Consider the following 14,193-nt stretch of genomic DNA (forward strand, 5'->3'; position numbering starts at 1 on the left):
CCCCTGTGAGCTCACCTTCCTCCAGCTCGTCCATGACCCCCCCCCCGTTCCCTACCTACCACCCAGCCCCCTGTGAGCTCACCTTCCTCCAGCTCGTCCATGACCCCCCCCCCGTTCCCTACCTACCACCCAGCCCCCTGTGAGCTCACCTTCCTCCAGCTCGTCCATGACCCCCCCGTTCCCTACCTACCACCCAGCCCCCTGTGAGCTCACCTTCCTCCAGCTCTTCCATGACCCCCCCCCCCGTTCCCTACCTACCACCCAGCCCCCTGTGAGCTCACCTTCCTCCAGCTCGTCCATGACCCCCCCCCGTTCCCTACCTACCACCCAGCCCCCTGTGAGCTCACCTTCCTCCAGCTCGTCCATGGTGGTGATCTTGCGCATTCCGTCGATGGAGAAGATGAAGCGGACCCCCTGGGGAAGGTTGATGTGGTCGGAGAGGGAGCGCGTCAGGTCGGCCAAGAGGGCGTCGAAGGTGCGGAAGCGTTCCACGGCCACGGCGTACACGATGCCCTTGAAGTAGCGGTCTCCGTTGCGGTAGAACCGCACCTTCTTGGCCTTCTTCTCGTTGGTGAGGGCCTGCAGGGTGCGCGTGCGGTAGAAGCTGCAGTGGGCGCTGTGGGTGGGGCTGGGCAGCCCGTTCATGCGCCCGCCCCGTGGGTTACGGGGCTTGTCTCGCTCGTCGAAATGGCCAAAGTCCAGCTCCATGGCAACAGAGGTCCGGGAGGGTCCGTGGTAGACGGGTGGAGAGCTCTGGGGAGTCTAGCATTGAGAGGAATAAAACAACAAAGTTATAACGACGTTAAATACAGGACACAAAAGGTGAATTGGTAAATATATTTCCATGGATGAACTCATAGACTCTCAATGACGGAATACCAAAGTGGGAAATAAATCCCTGAACATTCCACCATCTAGCCACTGTGAAATTCCCTTGCAGTGGGTATCACTTTCCATCTCTATCCCTCTCATACAATGGTGGACCATGCACCACGGGCGTGCTGGGGTTCACATGCAGTAAACCCAGCCAGCCCTCCCCCCGTCCCTCCAGAGGGTGTCTGGTTTCTGCAGGATGAAGAGAGGCCGGGCCAGCCCAATCAATTACAGCCCTCACTATCGATTAGCCCACCCCCCTTACAAACACACACAGAGGTGTGTTAACCTCCCACCCCTCGTGTACGTGTGAGTGTGCGTGCGTGCGCGTGCGCATGCGTGTGTGTGAAGCATGCGTTCTGCCATGACGGAGCTGCAACAGAGGCACAAGCCTCATTTGGGAAGTTTCCGAGTTGAACAGGGCGTCAATATTTCATGTCCAGTGAACAGAATCACTCTGCAGTAATACTCAGTAGCACATGACCTGACAACCCTTTAGTGACCCTAAAACTGAGGCCATTAGCTTCTGAACATACATATCATTATGGACTAAACCATTTACATCAGTTGTACACGTCTTATGTAGAGCTAGAGCTGCCAGGCAAGGCTGCCAGTGTCCTGGCCTACATTCAGCCCTGGCCCTTGGGAGATGGGAACGGAAGCGTGGCAAGCAAAAGGATCTTATTAAGAAGCCCCAGTGGATGGGTGATATTTTGGTGAAAAGGTCTCTCATCGGTCTGACCAGGATGTTTACACAGGAACCCGGGACAACTTTTCCTCGGGGCTCCGGGAAACGTTCATAAGTGTGATCCTGGTTTCTGTGCGTTGCCTTACGACGGCCGTCGAAGGAAGTCAAATTTGATTGGTCACGTACACATATTTAAGCGGATGTTTCCGCGGGCGTAGAGCTAAAGCGCTTGTGTTCCTAGCTCCAACAGCGCAGTCGTATCTAAAAGTGACGTAGTATCTAAAAGTGATTCGCAACAATACAGCCACGGTGTCATGCTAATGCTTTGCGGCGTGCAATTTTTTTTTTTTTTTTTTTTTTTTTGGGGGGGGGGGGGGGGATTTTTGCAAGTGTCACATATCTTACAAGAAAAGTGTTTCACCTCGTGGGTCTTTTTAAAGACAGATATGGCAGAAATATGCCCGGGAGCATCTCGGATTGGTGGATCATCCCAGTCTAAGATATGAGCAGGCAGCCTGGGGAGGATTTGTAGCTACTGTTACATTCTCATCGACCACCTCCGCACCGTCAGCTAAGGGTTCTTGGACAAGAGAGGCTCGAGCTGAGCTGAACGTTTGGAGCGTTAGTCACTGATGTAAAGTAGATGGTGTCCCAGTCTTCTCTGTGGTGCTGAGCACCATGTGCGAGGGCGTATTCGCACTTTTCAACGGTTACTCATCCTCTACACCACAGGGTAAAGGTACCAGCGTCACACACCCACAAGTTGCGTGATCCAATGTGCAACTGAAGCCGGTCTAAAAATAACTGCGAGAGAACAGTACTAAGGGAGGTTTTTGTTTGTGGTTATCGGTAGATAGGATAACTAGTGTAAAGGCATGAGCAGGTCTCTTTCAGGGTCTCGCCTCTCTGTTACAATCTGCAGTGCATATAAAGCATTCGGTTAGATGCTGCGAGGGGTAGGGAGCACAGCAAGCAGTGCCAGAACTCTTCACTAACATCTGCTCTTTTTAAACGCAAACAGACCTTTTTATTCCCTCGGCAAAAAGACAGAAGAAAAGAATGCATGATGGGAGGAGCTAGCTGGCTGGCTGGCTGGCTGGCTGGCTGGCTGACTGGCTGGCTGGCTGGCTGGCTGACTGGCTGGTTGGCTAGCCAGAGAAGTGTCTGCTGCTACCCAGTTTGGACTGGAACTTTGCAATAGGCAGTTTGAATAATGAGGAGATCAGCCACTGAATGGGCATAGAGCACCCATTACTGTGCCACTCTGAATGGGCAGAGAGCACCCATTACTGTGCCACTCTGAATGGGCAGAGAGCACCCATTACTGTGCCACTCTGAATGGGCAGAGACCAACCATTACTGTGCCACTCTGAATGGGCAGAGACCACCCATTACTGTGCCACTCTGAATGGGCAGAGACCACCCATTACTGTGCCACTCTGAATGGGCAGAGGGCACCCATTACTGTGCCACTCTGAATGGGCAGAGAGCACCCATTACTGTGCCACTCTGAATGGGCAGAGACCACCCATTACTGTGCCACTCTGAATGGGCAGAGAGCACCCATTACTGTGCCACTCTGAATGGGCAGAGAGCACCCATTACTGTGCCACTCTGAATGGGCAGAGGGCACCCATTACTGTGCCACTCTGAATGGGCAGAAAGCACCCATTACTGTGCCACTCTGAATGGGCAGAGAATGGGCAGAGCACCCATTACTGTGCCACTCTGAATGGGCAGAGGGCACCCATTACTGTGCCACTCTGAATGGGCAGAGACCACCCATTACTGTGCCACTCTGAATGGGCAGAGAGCACCCATTACTGTGCCATTCTGAATGGGCAGAGAGCACCCATTACTGTGCCACTCTGAATGGGCAGAGAGCACCCATTACTGTGCCACTCTGAATGGGCAGAGAGCACCCATTACTGTGCCATTCTGAATGGGCACCCAGCAGCCACCCTCTCTGCCATGTTCACATCTCACCCCAGTCATGAGTCTCTCCGCCGTGGGAGGAAAGAAGGCATGGGGAAGGTCATCGGTGCCACGCCCTACCCTGGATCATGCTGGGAGTCCTGCCCTGGTCAGACTGGCAGTTTGTCTATTCGCTCCAATAAAGCCTTTCCATGGCGGGCATTCATGAGTGGAACGAGCGTTTCGGTGAAAACTAGCCGACTGCAGAGCAGACAAAGAAACACGTCAGAGTCGTTCTACTCCAGCGGGGCAGGTTGCGTCGAAACAGCGACACACAAAACCCCCTTTCTAATGAATCTCATTAGCCATCTCTGCGTGATACAATCAAAATGAATAGAATTCCTCTGTACGAGATGGAAAATGTGTGGTTCTGACGACCACACAGTAGAGCTTGATGGTAGCTGCTGCATGACAGAACAAAGACTCACTGCAATACTATAGCGGTATACACGTGGTCTGGCACAGCCACAAACACAAACGCAGACAAAAAATACTAACACAGATATACACACAGACACAAATGCAGACACAAACGCAGACACAGACAAAAAATACTAACACAGACATACACACAGACACAAACGCAGACACAAACGCAGACAAAAAATACAAACACAGATACACACACAGACACAAACGCAGACACAGACAAAAAATACTAACACAGATACACACACAGACACAAACGCAGACACAGACAAAAAATACAAACACAGATACACACACAGACACAAATGCAGACACAGACAAAAAAATACAAAACACAGATACACACACAGACACAAATGCAGACACAGACAAAAAAATACAAAACACAGATACACACACAGACACAAACAAAAAAATACAAACACAGATACACACACAGACAGACACAAACGCAGACACAGCAGCCATACTGTACTGTACATGACCTGTGAATGAGGTTAGCTGCTGCGGGATGAACCTCATCCACACCTGCCTAGAATGTGCTGATACCCAAGTCTGGGCTGTCTGGCTGTGTTTGTATCAGGCTTTACATCTTCTCTGTAAAGACACACAGCAGATAATAGGAAGTAGTGGCTTGGTTTTTAACAATGCAAGTTACCAGGTATGAGATTTCTTACTATTTTAACGTCTTCTATCAAAATACAGTAACTATCAGGTAAAACAGAATGATTTCTTTTCAAAATACAGTAACTATCAGGTAAAACAGAATGTCCCCACTTTCTATTTTAACGTCTTCTATCAAAATACAGTAACTATCAGGTAAAACAGAATGTCCCCACTTTCTATTTTAACGTCTTCTATCAAAATACAGTAACTATCAGGTAAAACAGAATGTCCCCACTCGAGGGACAATATGGGTGTCCTGGGATACACTGTGTCACCCAATAGGCTATTGTGCTCTGTCTAGCTCCAGGCCTTGTCCTACACCACGCTATGATGCAATTCCCTACATCTTTCAACCTTCGTCGATAGCCACTCACACTCAGTTGCCCAAAATGGCCTCTTCTAAACAATGCTGATCAATAACCACTTGTCAATAATCCTATCCGCTTTCAGGCCCCTTGTTCACAAACAAAGCATTTGTCAATATCGCCCCCCAGTCTGAGTCACAGAATACGGGCCAGTAGGGTGTTGTGTTGAAGTGGGCAGGAGGTGTGGTGGCTACAGGAGGCAGGAGCAGGGGATGTATGATAAACAGCAGTCATCTTTGACAGCCTGACCTCCTCCCCACAGCCCACTGAGCCCCGTCCTCTGGAGCCCCCACCGAGACCACAACCCCTTCCTGGAGTGGACACAACATAACAGATGCCAGAGGGAACAAGAAACATAACAGCACCCTCTCCACCCCCCCCCCCCCCATCTACTAACACCACATCCCCCTGCCTGATGACATCCCAGGAGAAGCCCTGTCCATGTGACCTTAACTCATCCCATCGAAATAATATATTGTTCCTGTTGTGAGGCCCCAGGGGCACTTCTATATCCTGTCGAGAATGAGATTTGTCTGCTAAATTCTTAATGCAGTATTAGTATAAGAACGAGGCTGGAGGTGCTGCTCTCTGGAGAAATGTAGCAGGAGCAGAATCACAACTGATTCACTGGTGACTAACTGACACCGTTCCAGAGCTGCTGCGGTGGCCTGCTTCACTCGGGTACAACAGACTCCACAGACTATTGTCTGTGAACACTGCTTTGATATGTAGACGATCCGACGATTCGGTAATTCGCTGATACAGACTGAGTCTTGGATGAAACGCGCAACGGTGTCCCATTCTAACGTAGCACCTATAGTGCACCTCAGTGCACCATGTGGTGGAATCAACTTTTAAACAGCACACACACCCTGTGTCCTAGTTATATTTAGCTGGACAATTATTGGATTTCTCGGGGTTAGATCTGGGGTTGTCGGTTTGATTATTGGTGGGACTGAAATCCCCACCTGACAGTAGCAAAGTAGCTGCCCCCTATTCACCATGCCCCTATCCAACCCAGTTTCCAGTATGTACTAAAACACAGACCCACACCTGGGGAGGGAGATGATGTTAGTGTATATCTGACCACTGATCAACCCAGGAGTTGGCACACGTTGTTATGTCAACACATTCAGTCCACCTTGGTCATCATTGTGTAGACAAGAAGCTGCTCCCTGTGACTTCTGAAGCTCGGATCTGTGCCAGGGGGGCGGACGGATGGACGGACAGACAGACAGAGTCCAGGCCTTGAAGCAGATTTACCAATTAAAGCCTGGCCACTTCCTGCCAAATCCACACCTAGTGGCTGTGACCAGTGACCACATCTCGATAAGCTCAGACAAAGACAAAAGACATGCAGGCAGCCTAACCCCTCAACATCTCCACACCTCTATCACCCAACTCTCTCCACATACAATGCCCGCACATGGGTCAGCTGCTGGGTAATGGCAACCCCATTTAGACTCCATGGTTTAACAGGGACATGTTAACCTGTTTCTGCGTAAACAGTGATTGTGTGAGACTGCCAACGCCCCAATGGCAAAGGCCATGAAACTCACTGCTTTTAATGGTGAAATACTGATTGTGATTTATATGTCCTCCTCCCCTAATCCCTCAATAGCCCCAAAACACATATGTGCCCTTCGTGGAGATAAACAAGAGGACCACATTGTCCCCACCCAGGGATGTGGCTGGGACCACCCCTCCCCCGCCCACCCTCGACCTGCAGAGCACGGCGTCTGACTGGGGTTTTATGACAGCCAGGCCTTGGGATGCATGGGATGGGGATAGGGGTGGGACCGAGGGAGGACCAGAGTAGGATGGGTTATGGGCAGTGGTACTCCTCCTGACAGATGGACCGAGAGGTAAATCACTGACCCTCTCCTCATGACGTCACTGGAGACAGCCCATCATCTCACAGAGACACCCCCATTACTTTCACTACTATTACTACTGTAGTACTACTATATCACTACTACTACTGTAGTACTACTCTATCACCACTACTACTGATGTAGGACTACCCTATCACTACTCCAACTGCTGTAATACTACTCTATCACTACTACTACTACTGTAGTACTACTCTATCACCACTACTACTGATGTAGTACTACCCTATCACTCCTACAACTGCTGTAATACTAATCTATCACTACTACTGATGTAGTACTACTCTATCACTACTACTAGTGATGAAGTACTACTCTATCACTACTACTACTACTGTAGTACTACTCTATCACTGCTACTACTGATGTAGTACTACTCTATCACTACTACTACTGCTGTAGTGATACTATATCACTACTACTACTACTGTAGTACTACTATATCACTACTACTACTGCTGTAGTACTACTCTATCACTACTACTACTGCTGTAGTACTACTCTATCACTACTACTACTGCTGTAGTAATACTATATCACTACTACTACTGTAGTACTACTCTATCACTACTACTACTGATGGAATGCTGCTGTAGTACTATTCTATCACTACTACTGCTGTAATACTACTCTATCACTACTACTACTGTAGTACTACTCTATCACTACTACTACTGCTGTAATACTACTCTATCACTACTACTACTACTATAGTACTACTCTATCACTACTACTACCTTGGTACTACTCTATCACTACTACTAGTGATGTAGTACTACTCTATCACTACTACTACTATAGTACTACTCTATCACTACTACTGCAGTAGTACTACTATATCACTACTACTGTAGTACTACTCTATCACTACTACTACTACTCTATCACTACGTAGTACTACTCTATCACTACTACTAATATCACTACTACTACTGTAGTACTACTCTATCACTACTACTACTGATGTAGTACTACTCTATCACTACTACTACTGCTGTAGTAATACTATATCACTACTACTACTGTAGTACTACTCTATCACTACTACTACTGCTGTAGTACTATTCTATCACTACTACTGCTGTAGTACTACTCTATCACTACTACTACTGATGTAGTACTACACTATCACTACTACTACTGATGTACTACTATCACTACTACTACTACTACTATCACTACTACTATAGTACTACTCTATCACTACTACTACTATAGTACTACTCTATCACTACTACTGCAGTAGTACTACTATATCACTACTACTGTAGTCCTACTCTATCACTACTACTACTATAGTACTACTCTATCACTACTACTACTGTACTACTCTATCACTACTACTACTGCTGTAATAATACTATATCACTACTACTACTACTGTATTACTACTCTATCACTACTACTACTGATATAGTACTACTCTATCACTACTACTACTGCTGTAGTAATACTATATCACTACTACTACTGTAGTACTACTCTATCACTACTACTACTGATGGAATGCTACTCTAATACTACTACTACTGCTGTAGTACTATTCTATCACTACTAATGCTGTAATACTACTCTATCACTACTACTACTGTAGTACTACTCTATCACTACTACTACTGCTGTAGTACTACTCTATCACTACTACTACTGCTGTAGTAATACTATATGACTACTACTACTTTAGTACTACTCTATCACTACTACTACTACTATAGTACTACTCTATCATTACAACTACCTTGGTACTACTCTATCACTACTACTAGTGATGTAGTACTACTCTATCACTACTACTACTGTAGTACTACTCTATCAATACTACTGCTGTCGCACTACTATATCACTACTACGACTACTGTAGTACTACTCTATCACTACTACTACTGTAGTACTACTCTATCACAACTACTACTGATGTAGTACTACTCTATCACTACTACTACTGCTGTAGTAATACTATATGACTACTACTACTGTAGTACTATTATATCACTACTACTACTGCTGTAGTACTACTATATCACTACTACTACTGATGTAGTACTACACTATCACTACTACTACTGATGTAGTACTACTCTATCACTACTACTACTACTACTACTACTATAGTACTACTCTATCACTACTACTACTGTAGAACTATTATATCACTACTACTACTGCTGTAGTACTACTATATCACTACTACTGTAGTCCTACTCTATCACTACTACTACTACTATAGTACTACTCTATCACTACTACTATTGTACTACTCTATCACTACTCCTACTACTACTACTATAGTACTACTCTATCACTACTACTACTGTAGAACTATTATATCACTACTACTACTGCTGTAGTACTACTATATCACTACTACTGTATTACTACTCTATCACTACTACTACTGATATAGTACTACTCTATCACTACTACTACTACTGTAGTACTACTACTTTACCACTACTTCTACTACTGTAGTACTACTCTATCACTACTACTACCGTAGTAATACTATATCACTACTACTACTGCTGTAGTAATACTATATCACAACTACTACTACTACTTTGGTACTACTCTATCACTCCTACTACTGATGTAGTACTACTCTATCACTACTACTACTGATGAAGTACTACTCTATCACTACTACTACTACTACTACTATAGTACTACTCTATCACTACTACTACTGTAGTAATATTATATCACTGCAAAAACTACTGCTGTAGTACTACTCTATCACTACTACTACTGACGTAGTACAACTCAATCACACCTACTAGTGATGTAGTACTACTCTATCACTACTACTACTGTAGTACTACTCTATCACTACTACTACTGTAGTACTACTCTATCACTACTACTACTGATGTAGTACTACTCTATCACTACTACTACTACTGCTGTAGTAATACTATATGACTACTACTACTGTAGTACTATTATATCACTACTACTACTGCTGTAGTACTACTATATCACTACTACTACTGATGTAGTACTACACTATCACTACTACTACTACTACTACTATAGTACTACTCTATCACTACTACTACTGTAGTAATATTATATCACTGCAAAAACTACTGCTGTAGTACTACTCTATCACTACTACTACTGACGTAGTACAACTCAATCACACCTACTAGTGATGTAGTACTACTCTATCACTACTACTACTGTAGTACTACTCTATCACTACTACTACTGTAGTACTACTCTATCACTACTACTACTGATGTAGTACTACTCTATCACTACTACTACTACTGCTGTAGTAATACTATATGACTACTACTACTGTAGTACTATTATATCACTACTACTACTACTATAGTACTACTCTATCACTACTACTACTGTACTACTCTATCACTACTACTACTGCTGTAATAATACTATATGACTACTACTACTACTGTATTACTACTCTATCACTACTACTACTGATATAGTACTACTCTATCACTACTACTACTACTGTAGTACTACTACTCTATCACTACTTCTACTACTGTAGTACTACTCTATCACTACTACTACCGTAGTAATACTATATCACTACTATTACTGCTGTAGTAATACTATATCACAACTACTACTACTACTTTGGTACTACTCTATCACTACTACTACTGATGTAGTACTACTCTATCACTACTACTACTGATGAAGTACTACTCTATCACTACTACTACTACTACTACTACTACTATAGTACTACTCTATCACTACTACTACTGTAGTAATATTATATCACTGCAAAAACTACTGCTGTAGTACTACTCTATCACTACTACTACTACTATAGTACTACTACTACTGTTCTACTCTATCACTACTACTACTACTGTAGTACTACTACTCTATCACTACTTCTACTACTGTAGTACTACTCTATCACTACTACTACCGTAGTAATACTATATCACTACTACTACTGCTGTAGTAATACTATATCACTACTACTACTGCTGTAGTACTATATCACTACTACTACTACTACTTTGGTACTACTCTATCACTACTACTACTGATGTAGTACTACTCTATCACTACCAATACTACTGTAGTACTATTATATTACTACTACTACTACTGTAGTACTACTCTATCACTACTACTACTACTGCTGTAGCACTACTCTATCACTACCACTACTACAACTGTAGTACTACTCTATCACTGCTACTACTGCTGTAGTACTACTATATCACTACTACTACTACTACTGTAGTACTACTCTATCACTTCTACTGCTGTAGTACTACTCTATCACTACTACTACTACTGTAGTACTACTCTATCACTACTACTACTGTAGTACTACTCTATCACTACTACTACTACTACTACTACTACTACTGTAGTACTACTCTATCACTACTACTACCGTAGTAATACTATATCACTACTACTACTGCTGTAGTAATACTATATCACTACTACTACTGCTGTTGTACTATATCACTACTACTACTGCTGAAGTACTACTATATCACTACTACTACTGCTGTAGTAATACTATATCACTACTACTACTGCTGTAGTACTATATCACTACTACTACTGCTGAAGTACTACTAAATCACTACTACTACTGCTGAAGTAATACTGTATCACTACTACTAGTGCTGTAGTACTACTCTATCACTACTACTACTGTAGTAATACTATATCACTACTACTTCTGCTGTAGTAATACTGTATCACTACTACTAGTGCTGAAGTACTATATTACTAATACTACTGCTGAAATACTACTATATAACTACTACTACTGCTGTAGTAATACTATAGCACTACTACTACTACTGCAGTACTATATCACTACTACTACTGAAGTACTACTATATCACTACTACTACTACTACAGTAATGCTATACTACACTACTATTAGTAATACTGCATTCAAACATGAGCACACTAATATAATGTATCAATACTAGTGTTATTACTAGACTAATGACTCACCCCAGTGCATTCCCACCACCAGAGCAGAAATTACAGGAGTGGCCCCGAACTATTGAAATATTTAAATGGCCATCCCCATAAGGTCCAGACCCCTACTCATAGGGCAACCCCAACAGTTAATGTCATTCAAACCCTAAATATATATATTTGTAATAATGTGTCAAATAATGCATGCTTTCACCAGGCGTACCTAACACAGGGCAGTGCGCACACTGAAGCAGATAGACAGCAAGGCTGTTATATTGTGTGATAGTGACATGTCTAACTGCACCACAGAGATGTGAGCCTGGGTCTGTGCCTCCACCATTCCCACCACTACAGCCGCCCATAGAAAAAAAAACTGATCATTCTACCTGCCCGCCAGCGTTCTGTATCCTCATCACAGCTGATCTGTGTTACACTAAGCCAGTCTTAGCTGGTTTTAAGTCATATTCAAAAAAAGAAAAAAGTTTCTCTGTACTCCCTCTCTCATTTGTGTAACAAGAAAACCCATCAGTAGTGCCCATGATCTTAGAACAGTGCAGTGGTCGCAGTACCCTGCATACAGATGAGCTGTGTTAGTTGTGTACTAAAGGGTACGCGCACACCTACAACCACCTGCTCAGCTAACTGCCTAAATAGCTTACAATTCGAACAATCCTCAGAAGTGTTCAATAATCAAAACAACAGATCAACACACCGTCAGAAACAGAAGTAAACTACCAAAATAATATGTTTTGTCCATTTAACTATGTTTAACCCAAATATATAGTATCCCACTAACGGTACTCACCCGCGCTGGAGTGTATGGAGTGAAGTGGGTGGGTGTGGATGCTGCAGGAAAGCGGCACGAGCTCTTTTTGCCTTTGTCTGCCTCGCTCTAGTCCATGAGCTGTGCATACCTGACCGGCTGCACTGCTGGGTCCTAAAGCCGACCGCCGCTGAATCCGCCCTTGCATGGCAATGGCACAGACCGGTATGTTAGCGTATTTCTCACAAAAGGATGACGTAAACCTTTTCAAAGCTGCAACATGTTTACTTTCGGACTATTACTGTGTCATGATTAATACTTGTTCTAATTCAGATATCCATGTAGGCTATAATGCTGCCTAATGAAATCATAAATACTCATCTGAAGAAAGAAAAACTGCATTTAATCCCTGTGTTTTGAGAAAATCATGCCTCCATTTCATTCCTCTATTTTACCACTTCTATTGTAAGGTAATGTAGTGCTGATAATCCCTAACAACAGATTGAACTGGGTGGGTGTTGCGCCTCTCTTCACACCATACATGTTACAGCATATTTCCAGAGGCAGAAAGAGCAGGATAATAAATTGATACATTTGCAGTTGAGTATGTGTGTGTGTGCGTGTGTGTGCGTGTGTGTGCGTGTGTGCGTGTGTGCGTGTGTGTGTGTGTGTGTGTGTGTGTGTGTGTGTGTGTGTGTGTGTGTGTGTGTGTGTGTGTGTGTGTGCGTGCGTGTGCGTGCGTGCGTGCGTGCGTGCGTGCGTGTGTGCGTGTGTGTGTGTGTGTGTGTGTGTGTGTGTGTGTGAGAGCTGGCTTCAGAAGGTAAAAGCCCATGATGTACACCACTGCCAGAGATAGAGGAGAGAGGATAGCTCTAAGAGCTGATGTCCTTCCAGATAAGAGGCTATGACATGACAAAGCAGGACTGCAGTCACCCACTGTCTGTATATGGGATGCATCTGCCGTGTGTATCAGGTGGAAGTGGAGGTGTCTATGAGCACCTGTGTTTGAGGATGTGTGTTTTGTATTAACCCGTCATGCAATCCAGTCGTGTGCGTGGTGAACTGAGACAATGTCATCAGAGTGCATCTCTTTGAGACTAATCAGTAATGACGTTGTGATTCTGGGCCCCTATGGGGAGTATGGATAAAAGCCTAAACACCTCAATACATCTGTCCAATCTGCTTTCCTTCTGTGGAGTTTGTTTGTTTGTTTTTGTTTTTAAAACAGGCCCTTTAAATCAAATTTGTGTCTTGGCCCAGTCAACAACACGCACCATCACCCTGTGCTGACAGGGTATCAAATACACACCAACACCTCTTTATAAGGCTCCTGTCACCATCAATAACAATGCAGCTCTCCATCAGATAAATGATCCTTTGGACTCTGTCCAAGTGAGTCTCTATAGAATTTGATCTAGCGGATGTCATACTGAATTTACAGGCTGTACATGGCTATGTAAAATGTACCATAAAATAAGAGTATGGTGTAATGTAGTATTAATGTGAGTGGCATCCTCTGACATGGCAGTGCAACAAAAAAAATAAAAAAGTGTAGACAAAGTGCAACCCGGTCTCGAAGTGTTTCGTATCATTCTGTACGT

At 44.0% G+C, this 14,193-nt stretch overlaps 1 protein-coding gene across 2 annotated transcripts in view; it reads right to left on the bottom strand.

The window, feature by feature from the left end:
- The window catches only part of LOC135550379 (neuronal migration protein doublecortin-like), an 82,994-nt gene extending 70,254 nt beyond the window's left edge, over positions 1–12,740 (bottom strand). For both annotated transcript variants that reach the window (XM_064981114.1, XM_064981112.1), the window contains exons 1-2: positions 12,635–12,740; positions 348–762 (exon numbers count right to left, since the gene is read on the bottom strand). In XM_064981114.1, the coding sequence (XP_064837186.1) occupies positions 348–708 (361 nt within the window). In that variant the 5' untranslated portion in view covers positions 709–762; positions 12,635–12,740. The remainder of the gene's footprint in view (positions 1–347; positions 763–12,634) is intronic.
- Between the last annotated feature and the right edge of the window lie 1,453 nt (positions 12,741–14,193).

This window comes from Oncorhynchus masou, chromosome 12 (assembly GCF_036934945.1).
Source record: "Oncorhynchus masou masou isolate Uvic2021 chromosome 12, UVic_Omas_1.1, whole genome shotgun sequence".
Classification (NCBI taxonomy): Eukaryota; Metazoa; Chordata; class Actinopteri; order Salmoniformes; family Salmonidae; genus Oncorhynchus; species Oncorhynchus masou.